Source organism: Taurulus bubalis, assembly GCF_910589615.1.
Source record: "Taurulus bubalis genome assembly, chromosome: 5".
Taxonomy (NCBI): domain Eukaryota; kingdom Metazoa; phylum Chordata; class Actinopteri; order Perciformes; family Cottidae; genus Taurulus; species Taurulus bubalis.
Window position 1 is genome coordinate 9,461,255 of NC_136593.1, and position 22,251 is coordinate 9,483,505.

The window sequence follows — 22,251 nt, forward strand, 5'->3', positions numbered from 1 at the left end:
CCAATTCAACTGGGGTGAATGACTGCATCTCTGATGAATGCTCCCAACATTGGGTCTAGGTAAAGCACGTAAACCTCGTCAAATGCATAACTCAAGCTCTCTGTTAGACGGTTAGTCAGCGTTTGAATATTGCATCCATGCTTCACTGACAGCAACATTTTCACACCGACAACGGTTGACGTTTTTTTTTTCTGCCTTACTTCGTCAAAAATAACATCTGTTAGTTCAATTTATCAAACCTTTTCAAAATCTTTATTTTTCAGTTGTTGAGCAAGTCATAAATTCAGACTTTTCATGCTATGGGGGTGAAAGGAATTTGAAATCTCCTGCTGTATCTGCTGCGGCTTTGATGTGGTCTCAGAGTGAACTGGAGAGAGCAAATGGAATTACTTACTGATAGGAGTGATGGTAATCATTTTTATTCACACTCACAGTGAGAAGCACAGCAGAGATGTATATGCAGGGATATATATTTTTTCTTTAACTAAAGGATCCCCTTCTTGTTATACTGCATCACTGCGAGCTAGCATTTAAATACACCGAAGAATCTGAAAGACTGTGGATGTGGCCGATTCAATTATACACACATTCACATTCCCCAGATAGAAACGAAGCAATTCCACAGAGACATTGGTTGGTGAGCAATTTACGAAAGCAGATTTACATAAATCAAACGAATCTAAACAAGTGTCCTTCTCTTCTCATTTAAATGAATGAGTGATTTAAATGAAGGAGAAGTATTTTTCAAACCAGATTCTATGTAACTCCAATGACCAAATAATATATGATTGCCAACAGTCAATCATGAAGTAAATATTTCAAGTCAATTTTCTTTTCAAATATGACACCACCCTCCACCACACCATTAAATACAGAAAAGAAAAAAAACACACAGCTTCAGTTCTCCTCAACAGAAAAATGTTGCAACCATGCCAGTTTTCCACCCAACCCAATAAAAAGCAAAAAGCACCCCTGAATTCCCGTTTAGGCTCAACACTAGCATGCAAACCATCTCTGAAAAGCACTGCCAAGCCCTCGCCTCCTCCTCCACTACTACAAGCCAGACAAGCGTTGCCACATCAGTACCTTCGAGTGAGGATCAGTCTCCTCCTCCTGATTGGAGCTTGAGGGGGAGGGTGTGGCCGATTTACTTCCGGGAGGTGAAGGGGAACCATGAGGCAGTGCACTCCTGCTGACCTGAGGGTTTAGCTGGGTCAGTGCACTCATGGGGTTGGGGAGTATCGGAGGTGAGCGGTTTATCAGGGGGTGGTTACGGGCGGGGTCATAATGAGAGCCATCTGGGTGCTGGTGATGGAGTTGCTGTTGGTGGTGGTGCAAAGCCATCTCCTGCATCTGGGGTGAGAGAAGAACACCAGCTTTACCATCTTCTCCTCTACTCAAAGTAATAAAAGTTTGCCAATTAGCCAAATATGCAAAGACTTGGAGGAGTGGAGATGACATTTTCAAATTTGAGAAAATATTAGTTGGACAAAAAGCTAAAGTAAGACCAAAGATGACTTTTTAGATGTGTTGTAATGAGGGCATGTCTGTTGGAAAGAAGAAGAAGAAAAACTAGACATTTGCAACTGTCTTTTCTCAAGACAGTAACAGTCACTATTTTGCAACTTGCAGGTTCGTGGCCAATTTTATCTTTTGCTATTTGGCACCACTGACCTTTATACAGGGGATCACATTTGAATATTGGGAGCAAGGTGGTTAATAAGCTAAATATCCCTCTAAAAAACTAAGAACATGAAATCTCTCAGGCTGTTCTCGTTCCCTGTTGGTTCGTATACCTATACAAAAATAGGTAGGCCAAATCTAGATTGTCAGTGAGCCGGAGCTGGATGAATCTGATGAGAGCAGCAGTCAGTAGGGTTCACTGTGATTGGTGGAGACAAGCAATTGCTGTCCATCAAGCAAATGTGACCCAAACATACCCTTTTAAAGATGAGTTTTTTTCAGTAAAACATATTTTAAAATCATTGTCAAAAACACAAACTAGAAAAAGGGACGGCTATTGAGAACAGCTACTGTAAGCAGTATTTTTTTATGTTACATAGATCACATGGCAGTTGTAGAGTTGAAGCTACAGAGACTCCCCTCAGCTAGACAGAGTGTTGGGGGGTCCTTTAAACTAATTATTTGTTTTTTCCTGACCAAGAAGTCTACAGAAGGCAGATGTTTTCAGTTCACACTGCCTGCTTAACACCAAACACTTGCCAGTTAGCAACTAGCTGGTGAACATAGTGGAGCATGTATCAGCTAAAGAGCCAGATATTTTTATCAGGAGTTGGTGGAGACCAAAAAAGGAGCTAAAATGAGAGTGAATATGAGATTTGACTCTAGCCAAAGATAAGATAATGAATGCTAATATTCCTGCTAAATGTGAAAGATGAACAACTGTTTGCTAACAAGCTCATTATTGAAGATAATATGTCAGTATTGTGTTCTGCTGTATAGCCAAAACAATCAGGTATTTCATGTTTTTCTATGAAAAACACGACTTAACGATCTAATAAAGACGTTTTTTCCACCATTCAATTTAAGTCAACGTTTTCAACAGCTACAAGTTGGAACCTCAATCTAAATGTTGCATTCAACACTCAGACATGTAACTCACAGGTATATTATCACTCAACTCATGGCACCTCCCTATAACAATCAAAGGTAACATAGTTACATTACATTTCTTTTAGCTGACACTTTTATCCAAAGCGACTTACAATAAGTGCATTCAACCATAAGTACATACTCACAAACAAAAATAATCAAGAAAGTACAATTTCTACTACAGTGCTATAAGTAAGTGCCATTTAAGTGCTACTAAAGTGCTACTAGGGTGCTACTTTCTTTATTCAAGGTGTAGTTGAATATATAGTATATATATATATATATATATATATATATATATATATATATATATATATATATATATATATATATATAGTAGTTAATTTCTATTGACTTCTATTTACATCTAGGTAATCACGAGGAAGTCCAATAAGTCCAATTAGGGTCCTTAAAAAACAATGACCCAGTTGGTGTTTGGTGGGAGATTTCAGTTCCTGCTTCTGAAAATAAAGAAGTAAGAAGCCAGAAATCTCATTACCTTGCTCAGCAATCTTTGCGTCAATGGCATTGATAACAACCTTATCAACCCCCTGCAGATGTATTATGCTCACTGTGTGCTATGAAAGAGAAAAATATCACTTACTGCCATGTTTAACAACACCTTTTTCAACACTTGGGGCTCACAAATTGAAACAAAAATGGTGCTCGCTGCTGGAGAATGACCCACACATGGAGAGCATCCTTCAGAGTGATTACAGAATCAGACTCTCACAAAGTTCTGCTCTTAGCCATCTTAAAAGATCTTCAGTAATAACTACATGAAAAGCTTTTCTTCAAGATTCATCAGGACAGAACATGAGCACGCACCAAAGGATGCTTTTAATGTAGGCATAAATGGGAATGTTTGGCAATTTACAGATCAGAAAGTGATGAACTAGCATTTGTTAGCTCTTTTAAATATTTTTGAGTTTAATAATACATTACACATTAGTTAAGTGCTAAAAAGATCAAATTGAAAAGGCCCGAGCATATGAGGTCCTGATAAACACGAGTAGAGGTTCAAAGATGAAGGCTCGGCTCTCTAATCATAATTGGTCCCAGTAGATTGCTAGAATACAAATGCACAACAAAGTAATGTTGTACGAGGCTCTGGCCTGCTTTGAAAACTCATAATATTCACACGACATTAGATTCTGTGTTTGCCTCAGCAGCTGCACACAAAAGCCAGCCATGAACAAAGACATGCCTTTTGCATTTCAAATAACCAAGCTCTAACCTCCCCCCATCCATGGCAATCTCCAACTTCCAATCATAATTTACAACACCATCACTACACTTCTTAAAACATGAGGAAACAGCTTCAGCAAAATAAGTAGTGAGACAGGCGGGGAGAAAAGAGGAAGAAAGGGGAAAGCGAAGGAAATATAAATCCATTAATTTTCCATTTGCCATGGACTTGCTCTTTAAGGGTCCTCACAAACCAAGAAGCATTGAAAAACCAATTAATCAAACATGAATGGCCTATCATAGCTATAGCAGACGCATTTCCATAGCAACAGCCTCCAGGCAAAATTGTCACCCTTTAATCTGAGCCACACCATGTTTAATATAAACAAGAAGGAGACATGCAGAGAGTTCACCGGGGGAAGGCCCCGTGGCATTGTGGGTACCGGGTGTCAGCCTCATAAGAGTAGAAACAGGAAAGATCAGATGTACAGAAAACTATTTTTAAATTCCCATTTTAACTGATTGATTTGTCACGCTTTATTCTTTTTAAATTGTGACAATATGTTACATACAAATTCACCTTTTTCTTGTGGAAGAAATGACTCAAATGACATTCATTTTCAACACAAAATATGAATAATTCACTGTATTCCTTGATTTTATTTTGAAACCAGCGCACTTTCATCTGCCACTCTTTATCTACACAGCATTGATTCAATTGTCATTAGAGCTGAGTGCTCGGTCCTAACTAATGAAGCAGCCAGTCACCTGAAAACACAGAAATTAATGTAGTATTGCACATCAGTGAAAGTCTAAAGAAACAGATGCTACAGATACTGTAAACACAAAGATTTATCAATGCAATCACAGAGACACTGATACATATAGTATTAAACTGTATGCAACCTTTTTACAGTCACTAAAAGCAGCTGACACCTAAAGGACTTAGTGCTCATTACTCAAAACATTCCTGCTGTGATAATGCATGAACAGTTACTCTTATGTCACTTTTTTAAATGTCTTTGGCTGGTTTTAGTTGGTGCTTTCCCCCGTGTAAGACTGAAAGAGCAAGAAGTTATCACATAGCGCCATCAAGCCTGAGCTAAATAAAGCGAGCAGCAGACGGCTGTTCAAATATTATGAAAGAATCTGACAAAGGTTGCCGGTTGCCATAGGTACTGTATGCTAATTCCTAATGGTATCATCCAAATGGGAGGAAGGGGGGCGGGGTGGGCACAGTGAGTAACAGGACGTGGTTGGTCACTGCACTCTCTGCTTTTTAGTATTTATAATATATACGGCCTTCTGATTGGCAGCCTATAATACTGATTCATTTCCTAGGACTTGGTCTGTGGCAACAATTATGTCATGATGTCTTGTTTGTTTTTTTAATGGGCGAACCTGCATGAAGGTGGTAGATTGAGAAAGATAGCATTGCCAATAGTCTTATTCTATGATGAAGGAACTCACTCGTTGAATACTTTGCTCATCGTTGTTCAGGTTTTTTCTGAATTGCTGTATTTTGTGGTACAATTATGAACCAATAGTTGCCAACTTGAGCAATGCAGTGCCCTAAATCTATATTAATCTATATTTAGATTGCTTATAAAGTTCTAAGTTCTCTTGGGTATTGTTGCTGTGCTTGACCCCCAGCAGTTTAGTTGTTTGTTGTAAAGCCCCAGGAGATCTGTCTCTCATAACTGAAGAATATAGGGGAAAAAAGAAAAGATGATGCTGGAAGAGAGAGAAAGAGAGAGAGAGAGAGAGAGAGAGAGAGAGAGAGAGAGAGAGAGAGAGAGAGAGAGAGAGAGGCAAAAAGACACACAAAACACACAAAATGACTTCAGTACTAAAATCCATCTCCGAAGTTAGCAAGAGGACAGTTAGATATTGCTTTTTGGTGACGAGCAGCCAGGCAGACTTAAACTGTGATGTAAAGCCAGGAAACTCGGTATGAGCGTGCTCCTCTGCCATCGTTACGCCTGTCGTGTTTGTATTCACATCTTGTACATCACAGTCAAATGGGAGTCAAATAACAAAGGCTTTCCAATTATGTGTAGCACATTGTGTGTGAGATGGAATATCACAAAGCCATTGTTCTCCTGCTCCTGCTGACCCTACCTTTGAAATGGTTTCACGGACGCTCCAATTGCCTGCACCATTTGATTTAGCTAAGGGGATTTGACCACCAGCACAGAGATGAGAAAAGGGGAGAGGAGAGCTCCACACAAGGAGGAAGAGGAGACTGGAGCAGCTAACCTTGCTCCGTCCTTATGATGATTATACCAGAGTGGCATCTGTTTCATCATTTAAATTAGCAGGGTGATTGCTATGCAAGGTTTTAATGCCCGAGTCTCTTGATGCTAAAGAATCAATAAATGTTGTGCTTTCACTTTTATCATCATCTAAAAAAAATGAGTCAATAAATCTTCAGCGTGTCAGTTTTTAATTAAGTGCAAGGTCTATCCACTTTCAGTTCACTGACTCTAACATGTAGATGAAAGGGGAAATATGTTTTCTCATGATTAAGCATTTAACAAAAAAAATCTTTTGGGTATTTTGATTTTAAAGAGACATCCCCTGCTAGTCTGATTTCATCACACACACTCAGACCCTCTCCGGCCTGTCCCGCTCTGTTTGAATACGCGGTGATCAATGCTCCTGAGAGTCCCGAGACGTTCCTCTCCCCACTGCCTGCTTGATTGGAGCCATCTTGTTTAGAGTGATGGCTCACTCACACAGGTTCACGGCTGCTATTGTAAAATCACCCAGCGTTTAATTGAAACAAATGACTATAATAATAGAACATTATCCCTGCAGGCACCCAGCCATGACAGCTTTAATTAGAGGCGCGTTCAAGACTGATCCTTCAAAAGCACAGCCGCCGCGCAACACGGTGGTAAACACGCCTTTAGGTGGGGAGCCAACCCTGGGCCTCAAAGCTACTTCTCATTCACCCCGAGGGCAAAGCCTAACAACTCTGTTCCTCAAAGAGCCTTCGAGCCTCCACACCTCCCTCCCCCTGCTCCCTCTCTCTCTTCTTCTTTTCTCTCCGTTCCTCCATGTCTTCAGTTTATCAAGCTTATATATACCCGGGAGGGTCATTTACACAAGCTGAGGAAAATTAATAAGAGAGTGGATTTATGAATCATACGCTACTTAAGTATGAAAGCAAAGGCAAAACGCTCCTTCTGCCTTCTTGTGACATCAGACAGATGCTAAGTAAGGAGATATGATGGGCAGCAGATGCCGGGATGTTTAAAAAGAAGAAACACCAGTGTTTTAAGAATTTGTCGAGGCTTAATTGTACGTATTTTTAAATGAATTTAAGATTACTTGTAAAATATAATTCAATAAGACAAGGAGACTTTGATTCAGCTGAAATATGAGGCTGTGATCCAGGTGTACTACCAGCCAACTGCATTTAGCAACACGCTATTAAAACTTAATTTTGTTTAACAGCTTGGCAGTGACTACACGTTGGCAAAACAAGACACTTTAAGGTCACTTTCAATCGTTCCAATTACATAGTCAGGAGGAAAAATGTGAAATACTTGCTCTTTCTTGCACCTCCTGTGCTGAACTGTGATCAAGTTATTAATCTGGCAGAAAAGCAGCAATACCTCACAAACTAACAGCGCAAGAAAAATAATTATGAGTTTCAACATAAACTTGAAAAGAGAGAAAAAGCAAGAGCGTCTTAAGTGGCCACACTATTGGAATGGATTTGCGATTATAATGTATATCCGAAAGCCAAACGGAGTCTGCGCCAACGCGTTTGATATTTTCATAAAATACCTCGAAATTACTTTTTAAATTGTACCACAACAAAAGCTCAAATAAAAATAAAAAACAGAAGTAAAGAAAAAAAGGTCAACTTCTATGACATCAAATACAAAATGTGTTTTCCTTTGTGTGGAAATAACTTAATGCTTGTGGCTATTATTATCATTATTATTAATGACTAAATCTAAAAGTATTGCTGGAGGCGTTTGCACAAAGAGGCTGACGTCCCCGGTTGTGATTGACTGTTGGTTTGAAAAGTACTGCACCACCCTGAACGCCTCTCAGAGTGAATCTGTGGCAGCAACAAGGCAGTGGTTGATTTGCAGATAGTAATGTCAGGATGTCCCCCTCGGCGCCATCCTCCATGTTCCTCATTACTGCTAATGTCAGAACCTCCTTTGCTTTTATTTTCTCTTCCCCCCCCCCCCCAGTTCTCTCTCTTGTTCCTCAGTCTTTATTCTCTCTCTCTCTCTTGTTCTCTCTCACTGTCTCTTTCTCCCCCGGTCTCACTCCCTCTCAGCCCGGGCGTGTCTCTGAGCTCACCTCACAAAGCACGGCGTCAGAGAATCAGAGGCTTGCCTGACATGACATGTAGGAGACGGTTGTGAGGAGCGGTAGGGACACACACTCTTGACAGCAGAAGGCAAGGCTCCTCTGCTGCCACTAATGAGACTCCTGGCTGCCGTGTCAAACACACTGTGTGTAGGTCTCTGTGTGTGTGTATGTGTGTAGGTGTGTGTGTGCCAGCCTGTGCTCGCACAACAACAAAAAATGATGTAGATGCAGAAATAATGAACACAAAAACAAGAAAGAGCACACAAATGAAAAGTGGGAGCATACAGTACTGCATGGCGCAGGTCACGGCGAGGTGATTTGTATGTGTGTGAAATCCTGTCGCAGAGAAATTCCACACATTTCTGACATTAGTTATCTTCACCGTATTCTCCTCCTTTGGACTAGGCAGCGGATTACCAAAACAAATTAACTCATCGGTATTCATATGGTACATTACGTGTTATCACACATGTTCACTGCGGAACAGTAGCATGAGGCTGCTTTTGTTTTTACAGATGAAAATGAGCCACTGGTTTGCTACTAATCCCCCTCTTAGTGAGAAACATGTATACAAAATAGTTAAACTACAATTTTTGTATTTTAAAACTCTAACATACAACCGGATGTATGCATGAGTACTATTATGTTGTCAATGTTCATCTGTTTTTTAATAATCAAGATAAAAAGACATAAAAAAGTCCTGTACTTGCTGTGATAATTAAGATGCTTAAGCTCATGCTGTGTCTTTTCTTTCTATCCTGATTTCAAACGTAAACTGTGACCCTTATCTAATAATTTCTAGAAACATTTCCTACATGGCACCATCAAGAGTGAAATGTGCCTGTAGCTTCTGCCTCTTGGTGCTGGATCACAGTAAAGCAGCACGCGTACATACGAATTGTGTTGCACGAACACACAACGTGTTGTAATCAGCCTGGCTCGAGCCACTCTTGTGGCACATTAGCAGACAGAGTGGCAGTGTTGTGCTGAACTGGTGGCTGGTGGCACAGCAGGGGCGACGTCCCTGAGTTAGATGACATGGGACGGCTCTCCGCCGCCACCAGGGCAGAATATTCCTGGCGGTGAGAGCAGAATGAGCTGATGGATGGTTGAGATAGGCCACAGTGCAATATGGACACGATTTCATGGCATGATAAATCTCAGCAGGGGCCCGTGGCTAAGTGTAATATGAAATCCCTTATCTATGTATCTGCTTCATAACACTGGCTATCTCCTGCAGCTGAATCTGCCTTTGTTTCTTTAGCTTCTGTTCTTTGCTTGAATGCCACCGTTGATCACATCTACAGTATGGATGAGGACGGCGACAACAACATGTGTGTGATAACGCATCTTTTCCTCAGTTGTTTTTGAAATACGATGTGATGAATTATCTAAATTGAAAATTGTCACCATGGAGATCCTAATCCATTACCTGTGATCACACTGATAGGCAGCGTTATTAAAAGGGGTTTTGCATAGCACTCCACACTGGCCTGTGTTTGTACAAAACACGTTTAAATTATACAATTCATCTCATATAACTGATCCTTTTAAAGTTTGCTTTGTGTGTTATTTAACACCATCTCTGTTGAATTTCTGATTACAAATAAAGAAATTAAGTCCACGCCTTATCCTCTGATTAGCTTAATCCGATAGGTTAATTGGCTTTATCAGACTGGGGAAAAAAGATGAGCTGCCGTTGCAATAAAATCCCTCCAAAAAGATGAAATTGGAAAATAACCTATATTTCTTTTAAGATATTTCTTAATATACAACTACAGTTTCATATCACATTGCCAGAGAAATAAGGCACTTTCTCCCAGGAGATGAGAAAAGAATTGAATTTTTCCTTATCGGTCATCTATTTTTCTACAGAATGCTATTACTTGCTGCCTGCCGTTGCTAAGCAACAGGAAATATTAATAGGACCTTTTATTAGCTAGGCTTTACCAGTGGAGTACTAAAATGAGGAAGTGGAAAACATGAATGTGTTACATAAATCTCTGAACCTTTCAGGGTTTGCACAAGTCTCTGTTTGTCCAGTGATTTATGACTGTGATGGTTCATTTATGGGAGAGGGAGGTGTGAAATGCCAAATGGAACATTAGCCTAAGGGACAATTTCGAAATAAATAATCACAAAAAAGTGGAGAAAAAAAAGAGGGAAACAGTTTAAAGAACAGCCCTATTTTTTCCCCCCGAGCAGATTTCAAGAGGCAATCGAACATGCAAGTGCTATTTTTGTTCCGCTGAGGCCATTGATCATTCAAAATCATCTATGTCTGAATCAACATTGGAATAACTAATACAAGTCCCATTCTATCACTGGGCTTGTTGAACTGTGGTGGAAAGCGACAGACATTCCATCATTTTCCGCAGACGCTCTAATCCCTTTAAAAAATGACTGAAAATGAAGGTCTTTCAAAGGAGAAATAGGTTTTCTTCATCTGAATGAAAAGTATAGAATGAGGCAAAGCCTCAAAGAGTAGAAAGTCTTTAAAATTGTCTTACCTTTTCCATTAAAGTCCATATTGGAAAAGTCTAAACACATTTAATGACAGTATTCTGTAAAGTCACTTGATAACAGTCAAGGTGACGTACAAATCATTTTTTTCAGACTTTGAATTAGTAGAGCAAGATTTTCTCTATAAATGCATCACCTCATCTCTAATCCACTTTTTTTTTTTACCTGTTTCATGTTTGTACAAAAACCAGCAGGTGTACAGTATGCGATAATACGTTTGCTGAGACCCTCCATCAGAGAGAGAACACATTAAAAAACACCTCTGCTCTCTTATCATTAATTCATCCCAGCTTGTCTGTGACAAGTTCAGTTGACATTGCAGCTCATATTTCATTCACGCAGTCTTGCAGAGCGAGCACCTGCCAGAAGCACTTAATGCCTCGCGAGTAAAAAATAAAGAAAGAAAAGAAAACACAGGCATCCACCCAATTTAACATGACAATCAGGGTGGGATTAACACTTGATAATTAACCTCAACAACTGCAGATAAGCAGCTTGGGAGGAAATTCTTACATTTAAATGTCGGTAACAAAAGAAATTAAGAGTATGAATTTGAATATGAATACAGCAGGCAGACCACCCTCATTTCAAATGAACTGACCCTCATTCAGGCGGATACACGTCTTGTATTCTGGGAAATAACAAATGAGATAATACCTGGGAGTTTGATGGCGCTATGGCTGCATATAGCTCTTTCTGCTAATACATAGCTGTTAAGCACAACATCCTCCGACTGATTATACATTCATCATCTGTTACATATTCAAAACATCACACTCGAGCCAGTTTGATGATGGCTAATATTGCATGCATCATTGAAGAACATGAAAAAACCTTAATCAAAGATAATTTATTCCAGTCGCTGGCATGCATGTCATTCAAATTTGAGGGCGCATTTTAAATGTACCATAATTGAATGTGGAGCCTTTCTGTTGGAATAGATTGCAGATGTCGTTGTGATAGCACAGGTGTGAATCTCATTCATATCAAGCCAATGATAAAATAGTTTTGCTTTCGGCAAGTTTTGGTTTAAATAAAGACATATTAGACAACAACAGGGGCACTTCACTTGTGAGTCCAGACATTATTCACTAGCAGCAGCAGCGATGTGTATCTTTCTGGGCTGTATTGATAAGATCAATGCAACCTGAGCATGGCTATTAAATGTCTAATGTGTTTTGGAACTTGTAGATGGTATGACAGTGGGGGCATTAACAGAGAGGGAGGCCCTGCCAAGTGCATCAGAGCATCAGAGAAAGAGCTCTCTGAAAGATATCAGGTTTGGCCAGGAGGGGCTTCAGACCGCAACACAATAAGCACCAGAAAAAAAGAAAAAGTATGAATTGAAATAGGCCTCTTTACTCAATTACGAGAGTACAGTCAATTATATCTTTCAGGTTTGTAGAGTCAGCAGAGAAACCCCTAAAAGATCCCCACCTGGTTGGACAGGACAGTTAGCTTCTCTCAAACTGCTGATATTAATGGTTTAAACTTCAAGGTTGCTTATATGATATTCAGAGCATTAATATAGCCGCAAACAGCTGTATTGGAGTAATCTCTACCTGAGAAGAGAATGTGTGTGTTGCAATCCAAACTTCTCCTTGCATCGTTGATTTAGCCGGGCCGGCTGCTTGTGCTTTTAGCGCACGAGGGGCCTTCGCACTGCACGGCCCTCAAATGGCCCTCAGCAGATAACGCCGTCCTGACCGGCAGGGTTAGCGTAGCACCCACCTGCCGGTTCCCCCTCAGGTAAACAGGTGGTAGCTCTGTCAGCACTGTTGCCGTTGTTGGCACTGTTAGCGATGTTAGCACCATTAGCAGCGTTAGCTTCTAGCCGCCGACTCAACCGTCGCCATGTTCAGAGTCATGTGGAAGCAGAAAATATGCTCAGAATGTTGTATCGAGCTAAAGAATTAGACTGTCAACATATTATAGTTTTGTTATGTTGACAAAAAACAAATCCAACAATGTATTGATCATACTGACAAGTGGGTCGATTAATCTGCAACATATTTTGACATGGTTGGGTTCATAAAATGTCAGAAATTAGTGAAAAATGTCAATTGCAAGTTCCTAAAAACCCAAGTTGATATCACTTAACTGTTTTTTTTTTTTTTTTTTTAAATGTAGCACTCGATTCAGATCTACAAACAGGCTTTGTCCGTGTAGCCAAATAACTCCATTGTTGTTTTACTATTAAAAACTACATTAGATCCTTCATCCTTCAATAGAGTGACCATTCAGGGTCAAGTCCACAATCACCATCCTGCTGCTGTAAATACTCTCTTGCAAACCAAATGTGTATTAATCTGCAGCTAAAAATAGTCCTCAACATTTTGAACAGCTCCGGTTCCAGAGATGAAGTCCCTATTCATTCACTCCACTTGTTTCAGAACATCTTTATCAAGAGTTTTAAGCATGGAACCAAGCCAACCAATTACGAGATGAATCATGACCATAGCACAATTTATTCTGAGCAAAAAAAAGAATTTGAAAACAAAATAAAAGCCAAAAGTACAATGCTCTGTACTTTATTATTTTAAGAGTGGAGGATCAACGCATCCAATATGCCACTGCAAATGACAATCGCAGGAATCCTCTGGAAACTCCCGAAAAATGAAGATAGATTTAGCAACTGCATGACTGCATTTCTCACCTCAAATGTTTTCAGAAACACATTTTGGTGAACTATTTTCATCATATAAGAGAAACTTTCCAGATGAGCCACCATGTTGCTCCGTTTTAACCATGCAGCGAGTTGTTCTTTAATATTCTCTGGATTTCAGATAGCATGTGAGTGAAAATCTTGATCGTTGTCATTGGTCTGGAGGATCCACACCCACAATCCACTGTTGTATCCACCTGGAGATCTAAATCTGAGCACTGTTTAGTCTCACAGTTCGCCAAAAGCCCCCTGATTATGATCAACTGCTGCCGTAATACGGCTCTACTCTAAATCCTTCTTGTTATATAATCGCCCTATTTATTTTATGTTCATATGTTGCACCTGCAATGGAGTACTTCTAAATGTCCTCATACTTGAATCACATAGGCACGCGTTTAGAAACCAGAAGCTCCGAACCTTTTGTTGAGATAGAATAACCTTATTTCACTCAACTGAATTATCTCTAAAATATCTAATAATGAAATCCAGGAGGTACGGAAAACTGGAGGTATATGCTCATTTTGAATAAGAGTTACCTCTTTCCTCTTTGCAATTTCTTGCTTTCCTACCCACAATGCCCCTGCCCCTCCTCCTCCCCCTCTCCATTCTCACCCCTCCTCTCTTCATCCAACTCTATTGCATTCTTTTCATTGCCCAGCTCACGTATTGAATCTGCCTGATGAAAACAGATCTCACTGCAGCACCACAATAGAATGGCTGATGCAGGAAAGATGAACCCTAATGGATTTTTTTTTTCAATGTGCTCAAGATTGAATATAAGGCCTGACCTCCAGATGTAGTGGATCCATTTCAACAGCAGAGATATTGTTTATAGTGAGGACACAGAAACACACAGACCCACTTGGAAACACACAAACAGTGTCAACAGCAGCAAAATAATCCCTTTCTATCGACAAGTGCATGTCTTTTTTAGCACACAAAACGTTCTAAAATTTGAATTAACCCTCGTTATTTATCTATCCATGTCAAGTGAAGTATTCATTATGATAGAATCTCATGTTTGAACTGCAGAGTTTGCTTAATTACTCTGCTCAACAGACTGTGTCAAGGTGAGGCACCAATTTAATAGACACTCCATTTTCAGCACAAATGAACCTCTGCTACGGTTTGGTGGTTTCTCCAGGCAGCTTATTTGACTTAGAAATGTCTGAGCTTGCTTTATATGCTGCTTTTTGCAATGAAGTTGAAGCAGAGCCCTGAAAAGGTCTCATATGTGTCCAAGGAACCTCCCTCTGAGCCACTTAGAAATATCAAGGTTTGGGAGGTTATACATATTTTTTAAATATCACTGATCATCTGGTTAAAAGCTGCAATTTCTTTTTGGCTTTTACTTGATCTATGTGCTTCTAAATGACTCCGAATGCAAACCTAATTTGGACAAAATATCACATTGAAAAAGTGTGTCACTCTCAGTTTTGTGTCTCCACTTTAAAAACATAATCAACCCGCCAGGTTATCAGAATAGAAATGGTTTACCAGCATTAGTAGTGTCTGTGTTTTGGTGACATGTTCATTGTGTGACAATTCAAACATTTAAAATCTCATGCATTTTTAACACAAAACCTGAAATACTCAATCTATTAAAACCACAGAGTGTGGCTCTCTGTTGCAGTAACAAATATCCTGACTGCTGAGCGAAACACTGGCCAATCAACCACTGTCTCCAGTAAAGGTCATGACCAAAATGTGAAATGAATATGAAGATAAATGGCACATGAATCCAATAGCTTGGGGGGGGGGGTGTATAGAAACATTATATATAATATATAGTATGTTTATATTTCAGAGAAAAACCAAGCCATATTGTGTCTCTATGCTGACCGCTGTTTAATCGTGTCTCTTCTGTTTATGGTGAACATTAGAATACAGCATGCTTATGCTTAATTTTCACTGTGAATACAATTATTTTCCTTTAATCAACAGGCACGTATTTCATGTCATTTCTGAGGACAAACAAAGGTTCTCATGCAATCTATTATAATGAAGAAAGGTACAGATGTGGAGTCTAGTTATTTATCAATCTTTTTATATCTCAGTCAATATCAAGTACAGCATGAACGTATTATATTCTGATCTTCAAACCCTGAACACTTGTAATATGTTAATATCGTTGACCATATGCGCTATTTCTTTTCCAAGAAATGTTCTCTTAGATCTCAGTGCTGCAATCAATAAAAAAACATTCACATCTGTCCATTGTGAGAAGTTCCCTCGGAACTTTTTTCACAACAGCAATCACTGTCATCAAGCTGATTCAGGTCACCTGTGTCTCGTTAGGCACCCGGTGGAGCCATCAATTAGTTGATTTATTTCTAAAGTTAATCACAAGGACATGAAAAAAAATTAACCTTGGTGATGTTTTCTAATTGTGATTTTCCCTTTTTCCTTACAGGCGTTATTGTGGTCACTGGCAATCTGGGCTGAAGAGGAAAGGAAGGGCCAAGCAGTCTTTTACTCTTTTGTCTGACCAGACACTGTTGGCTAGTTAAGGGTGGGGGAGCATTAACTTCCTCTTGTGGGGGAAGAGTGTATTAACAGTTGTTCAGCTTTAAATATTCAAATGTTTTGCTTTCAGTGGGAATTACCCTCGCTGGTTTACCTAATCGCATGCAGCGGCTCAGTCCAATTAGGGTCGGGCCAGGAGGGGTGTTTAAAGCCACTTAGGCATCGGTGCTATTATAGCAGCTTGCTGTGAGCCTGCTGTTACGTCATGGAATTTCTTTGCTAATTTACCCTGAACTTTTGTTCTTTTTGCCCTATCTAGTTGTCATGTTTGGTTTATAAAACCACCATCTTTTTAGTCCTCTACTACTCCTACTCTCCCCGGGTGCCATACAGGCACACTAAAACCCCTCATTTAGAATTATCAGCAATGCTACATCAATATGTTAAAAAAGAAAGAAGCATTTAATCAAATATCAGACCACAACATGAATGTTATTCAGTACATCTCTATTACAATATTTACATTTGGCCGTATGTATACTATAGGAGAGACGTTTGCTTACTGCAGCCTATACATTATGTTTCACGCATAAGCTTTACATAATATAATTTATCGTGATAGAAACCTGCTCTATTTCCTGCAGTTTCTATGAATGCAATTACGGTTAGGAGATGCTAATTTGTGGAGGAGTAGTTCTGTGTGGAGCTGAGGGAGTAATCAGTGCGCATTCATGTTTGAAGGCTTGACAGATTGACCGATGCATGCTGTCGAGGTAGATATGATGCTGATGGATTTACCCACAATCCTTTTCGCCATGCATCAGAGCTGACATGGAAACCACTGAACAATCATTCAGTTCCCCACTTAGCCCCCTTTTTCATGTCTTGAAAATTACGTTTACCTTATGGACTCGTAATCTGTTTCACATTAGAGAACGCTTTTAAATGGCTGTTTTTCAATGTTTCTGAAATATCCTAAAAGCTTTGAAAATCCTTTTAAAGGTCAAATTTGTCCAATCTTCCCTGCGCTCCATCATCTTCCCCTCCCGCCTAAATTACAACTTTGTATCTGCCTCAGTGTGTGTGTGTGTGTGTGTGTGTGTGTGTGTGTGTGTGTGTGTGTGTGTGTGTGTACATGCAAGGGTAAATAGTTTGCCCTCATATCCTCCTGGGTACAAAAAACCCCACTTCTTCAAAGTCCTACAGTTTTTGCGAAAGCTGGCACAGTTGAAATCACAACCTATGTTACGGGGACACGTGGAATGGTTCAGTCCGTGTAGTGCTACTCACCGAGGGCATTTGGCTGGAGACGAGGTGGCCGTCCTGTGCCAGCATGTTGGACATCATGAGTGTGGGCAGCTCTGGGTAGGAATACGGGTTGATGAGCCCATTGTGTTGCAGCGAGTGGCAGAGGTAGCCTGTAGAGTCATGCTCCATCAGGTGAAGGAGAGAAGGCTCGGGGTGGTTAGGTGGAGTGATGGGAGGGATCTCGTAGTCTTCGTCCCCATTTCCACTGCCGGAGCCTCCACCTCCGCCTCCAGTCTGACCTGTGTAGCTCTAAAGGGAGAGAGAAAAAGAAACAGAAGTGAGAAAACTAAGGTGAAAGTAGTGGATAACCGTCGATCAAACTAAAGCTAAGACATAACTGATATCCACATGACACTATTCCATATGGGTTGCAGATGTAGACATTCAGTTTGTAGTCAGAGAGTCAGAGAGTGGAATCGTTATTTCAGGCGCCAAGAGTTCTGAAAGTCCTGTTCATTTCCTGCATAGGTCATGTTATGTAACTGGAGCACTTGGATGTGTATACAACTCTCCAAGTTGAATCATCAGTAACACAAAAGATGAACATTGCTTCAAAATGACAAACAAATAAACAAAAGTCAAAGCTACAAGCCTGTGACCGGTATGTAAAATGTGAGGACAAAAGTCAACTACCAAGAAAAAATATATATTCAGCAGTTTAAATGCAAAAACAAAGCACTCGGAATTTGCTCCAGCTCTAATTTGCGCCTCTAATTGGCTTCTTCTCCATAGCAATGCCAGCTGAGGTTCATGGGTTTCACAGTATTTAGAGCCCTTCACGATGCCCCAACCCCCCCACAAAAGCATGTCTTATTCTGTTTTCAGAAAAGTGGAATTCATTATAACTAACATCGATACAGACTTATATTGTTTATTAGGCAACACAACATTCAATGTTGTGGAACATGGAGGATATTGTTTAAACAAAAGGGGAATTTCCAGTTGTATACTGGTCTATATCTGTACAAGACGCAGTATTCATAGAAGCAGTACATGTTACAGTTGCTACTGTCACTTAGAAATTAAATAGTTCGAGGGAAGGAAATGTTCTTCGTCTAGATGTGTATTTTTTGTGTATATCTTGCCATTTAAATGTTTAAACATATTTGGCAGACTACCTCTTACTGACAGCTGTCCTAACTACAGTGGGTTGATCTAAAATAAATGCAAAATGTATTTATGTTTGGATCTACTAACCACTATATGTGTCAATACAGCCACTGCTGTATTAGAGGTGATCCATTAAAGCCCTTCTGTGTAAAGTAACCTTAACAACATTTAAGGCTGATATAACCATAATAATCATTAATACACGAGCATCTTGTTCCCCTATGGATTCAGTTTTTACAAATAGCTTTGTAAACTGTTTGAATTCTGATCTGTCATTTCTGTTAGAAGAAGTGTAATTTAGATTCATATTTTGAACGTCTCATTTTGGAACAAAAACTCAGCGTTCAGTAATAAAGAAGACCAACAGCCTCTGTATTTGTGTGCTGTCGTGCTAACACAGTAAGTCCAATCAGATCAGAGTCCTGCACAGAGCAAGAAGAAAAGAAAAATAGCAGGGAAATTCAACGGGGAATGAAAAGCAATTTTGTCTGCGACTATCCAACTTGACTCCCATTGTAATGACTGAGTCAAATTAATCATCACAAATAATATTCTGGTGTCAGCCATTCAAGGGTTTTTTAATAGAATTTTTATGATTCATGTCTAGCAGTATACATCAAACAGTCAGTTCTGCAACATTTCTGAAATAAATTCAATATCATCTTTGTGTAGGCTGTCATCCTCGGCAGCAGAGTGGTCATTTATCTCTCAAACAGATACTTTTAGAAAATAAGGGGCATGGGGAGATGGAAGAAAGGAGAGAGGATACAGGGCACATTTCTTTTTCTTGTTTCATTCAACCTATAAAGGTGAGCAAAAAGGCCCCTTCTGTGGATGTTGTGGCCATGGAAATTATAGGTTTGTTAAGATATATAACTAAAAAAAGGATAGCTTGCAAATTATAAATTTGCATTTTTCAGATGTTTGGAAGAAAAAAGAAAAAAGGCCTGCCAACAAACCTCAATCTGCATCAAAAGAAAATTATGGGTAATGTTTTTTTCTTTAGGTGATAGTGACTCTAAATCCTTGTTGCAAGCTTTTTCCCCATTTGGATCACACATTTGTAACACATAGTAACTGACAATCTTGTTTTTCCAACACTTGCTTTCAGCAGGATTAAAATGTATCTAATGTCTTTTAAATGAATACCAATCTGAGGCAGTAAGCACAAAGCCAGATGAGAGGAATTTCATTAAATTGCAATACCTAAAACACTAAAACACCCATCTTTAATTTGACCACAAAAAAGGACGTCAGCAATGTTTTTATTGTGAAGCAAGAATGTAGACACAGACGCAGCATTTATGGCACACTTTCATCTTCCTACAAGTAACACCAAATGAAAAAAGTTAAAAAATAAATAAAAAGTAATTGCCTCAATTAGATTTACTTTGTCTTGACATAGCCTGCAAGCCAGTTGATATTAATTTTCTGGACTGTCCTTTGAAGACAGATGATTTTGTAAACCTTTGGGGACATTGTTATTGTATTCGACAAGAAAACGAACATTTCCTGAGATTCAATTTCCCTCATAATTGTTGGAAGGAAACTAAATTGTCTGCTATAAACATTGTGGGCCATTGTGTAAAAGTGAGTCCCGGTGCGCATCCGTCAGAGCCTCTGCATTCAGCGCCATTTTTCACTGCGCTTCTCTTGCGACTGGGGGTGACCACTGTGACATCATCAAGCGTGTTCATCAACCTTTTTGGTTTTCTTTGCGTATAAATCTATATATCCACACCACATAAACATTTTCCTGGTCCCGTCCGTTGCTTTTGATTGTGCAAACGGATGCGGACAGGAGATGTGTCATGTGTTAGATTGCTGTGAGGGCTCATCCAGTGCCCTTGATGATAAAATGTAAATACCAAGGACGTTCCCAGTTGGATTGTGGCAAGATAAATTATTCATATGCTTCTATTCAAAATGAGCTTGCATGTACAGAGCCACATGTGCACTCTGGCTAATGTATACTCTTTTCTCCTTTAAAAGTAAAATCCAAACAAAGGCAATGCATTTGATGGATCGTACGGGCCAGCATGTGTCCTAGTATGGAATTAACTTTTCAAACAAAAGCTTCCTCTTTGTTGTCCCCCATATGAGGTAGTCGACATGGGTTCACTTTCAATAGTCAGGGTCACATTCCTACCAAAAGCTGCATTACACAGATTCTATTTTCTTCCAGAAACATCCTTTATTTTCCTCCTCTGATCAATACCAGCGTGATTTCCAATAGACAGTATGCTCCGTCTGCACAGTGAGCGAAACACAATCTGTAACATTTTAATTAAGAGACAGATCTCTCGACTGTAAGTGTTACATAGCAGCACACCTTTCATTTGAAAGAAACAGATGAATAGACAGTTGGTCTGGGACTGAGAGAGAAAATAACATTGATTGGGAAGCATTCCAGCTTGTCTTTTATTTGGCACGGATCTCTCCCTCCCTCTGTAACACTGCCGGAGTATCCAAGGCCTTCTGAAATGATATTGACTGTGGCTAATGGCTCATTATCTGTACATTCTTCTTCTTCCTCTTTAGATTACTGTTGTAATGCCTGTAGAAATCTGGATTCTTTGGACATAACCTAATTAATATCAAATTGTGTATTACTGTTACTATTCTGAAACATGATTCACTGTCAAATTTTCATTTGAATCCACGATAAAAGCATGCATGCATGCTGTTTAGTATTTGTAAAACACTACATGATCTGGGCATATTATGGTTTATAGAACTATTTTGATCAGTGATTAATTGTTTATGCCATTTAGAAATAAAACACCCCGAAACATAATCTGCTTCTAGCTTCTTAGATGCTCCTCTTTGTTTTATATCATTATAAACTGAATATTTGTATTATATCAATGACGCATTAGTTACAACCCTAGTCTTATTATTTGCCAGTTTCTTCCCATATTACCTAAAAAGGAACATCATAATACAAACAAATGGCACAAGCCAACATTTCCTATTAAAAAAACAATTAAGCAAGAAATCAAGCCCCACAATAAGAGCACGCATGCATGAGTATATTCAGACATAGTTTGGAGTTCTCTCAAGTCAGCATTGGTTTCGGAGAGAGAGGGCGGGACCGACAGCTTGACAGACGATGACAGATCTGCCTTACCACTAATGTGCACTTATCTGCCTATTGGAGAGCTTTGTCACAGTGGTGATTTATGCTCAAAATCCCCCACACACTACCACTTCCATCACCACCGACACTCTTCGTTCCAACACCTTCCCGTATCCGCCGCGCAGCACTCTGCACACAGAGACAAAGTCGGGCTCCGTTATCTCTCCTTTCCACGCAGTCCGGTTTGCAAGGAAAAACGGTGGATTTATCTTTGGGAGGAATTTGAGGGCATCATCCATTTTCATTCGCCCTGCCATCGCTCTCCCAGAGGAAGATTATGCTGTATATTTATGAATGATCCTGTTTACTAGTGTACACAGAGCTCTTGTTTTAATGGAACACAGCAGAGGCAAATAGCTGTCGTCAGACTACAAAGATCACTTACTTTCAAACGCTTAACGGCATGAACTGATCTGCTATTTCTGTTTATTGGGCTGTTTGTTTTTGATACTCCTTTTTTTCCCTCTCCTCTTTCTCTCTCTCCTTATCCCTGCATCTCTCTCAGTCAACTCTGGCTTAATTAAAGCCATAGTCGTTCTTCTGCTACAATATCATTTCAGGGGGGGTATCAACACACCACAAAGCCTTCTCCACCAGAGCCCAAAGAGAGGGAGGGGGAGTGCGCCAAAGATCCAGTTACAGACACCCTACACCTCCACTCTCCTCTTCCTCTCTTGGCTGGCCCAACCCCAGCCTGGCCCGTCCCTTACAGAGCCCAAACAGTTCTGGTCCCCGCTCCAAATCCCCCGGACCCGAATCAAACCCCTCCCCTCTCCCCCAGTTATTCCCCTGCCATCTCATCTCCCTCTAAAACTGCCAGGCTGCATTATTTATCTGTCACTGTGTTACTGTTTGAAAATCATGAAAGGGTCTGTGGGGATGGGGATGCTAAATCGCC

General features: G+C 39.9%; 1 protein-coding gene across 1 annotated transcript in view; it reads right to left on the minus strand.

The window, feature by feature from the left end:
* The window catches only part of tox2 (TOX high mobility group box family member 2), a gene marked incomplete at both ends in the record, with an annotated part of 86,061 nt that overhangs the window by 9,536 nt on the left and 54,274 nt on the right, over positions 1 to 22,251 (minus strand). Inside the window, 2 exons of the mRNA XM_079217996.1 lie at positions 1,087 to 1,353; positions 17,087 to 17,353. Coding sequence (XP_079074122.1) covers positions 1,087 to 1,353; positions 17,087 to 17,353 — 534 coding nt within the window. The remainder of the gene's footprint in view (positions 1 to 1,086; positions 1,354 to 17,086; positions 17,354 to 22,251) is intronic.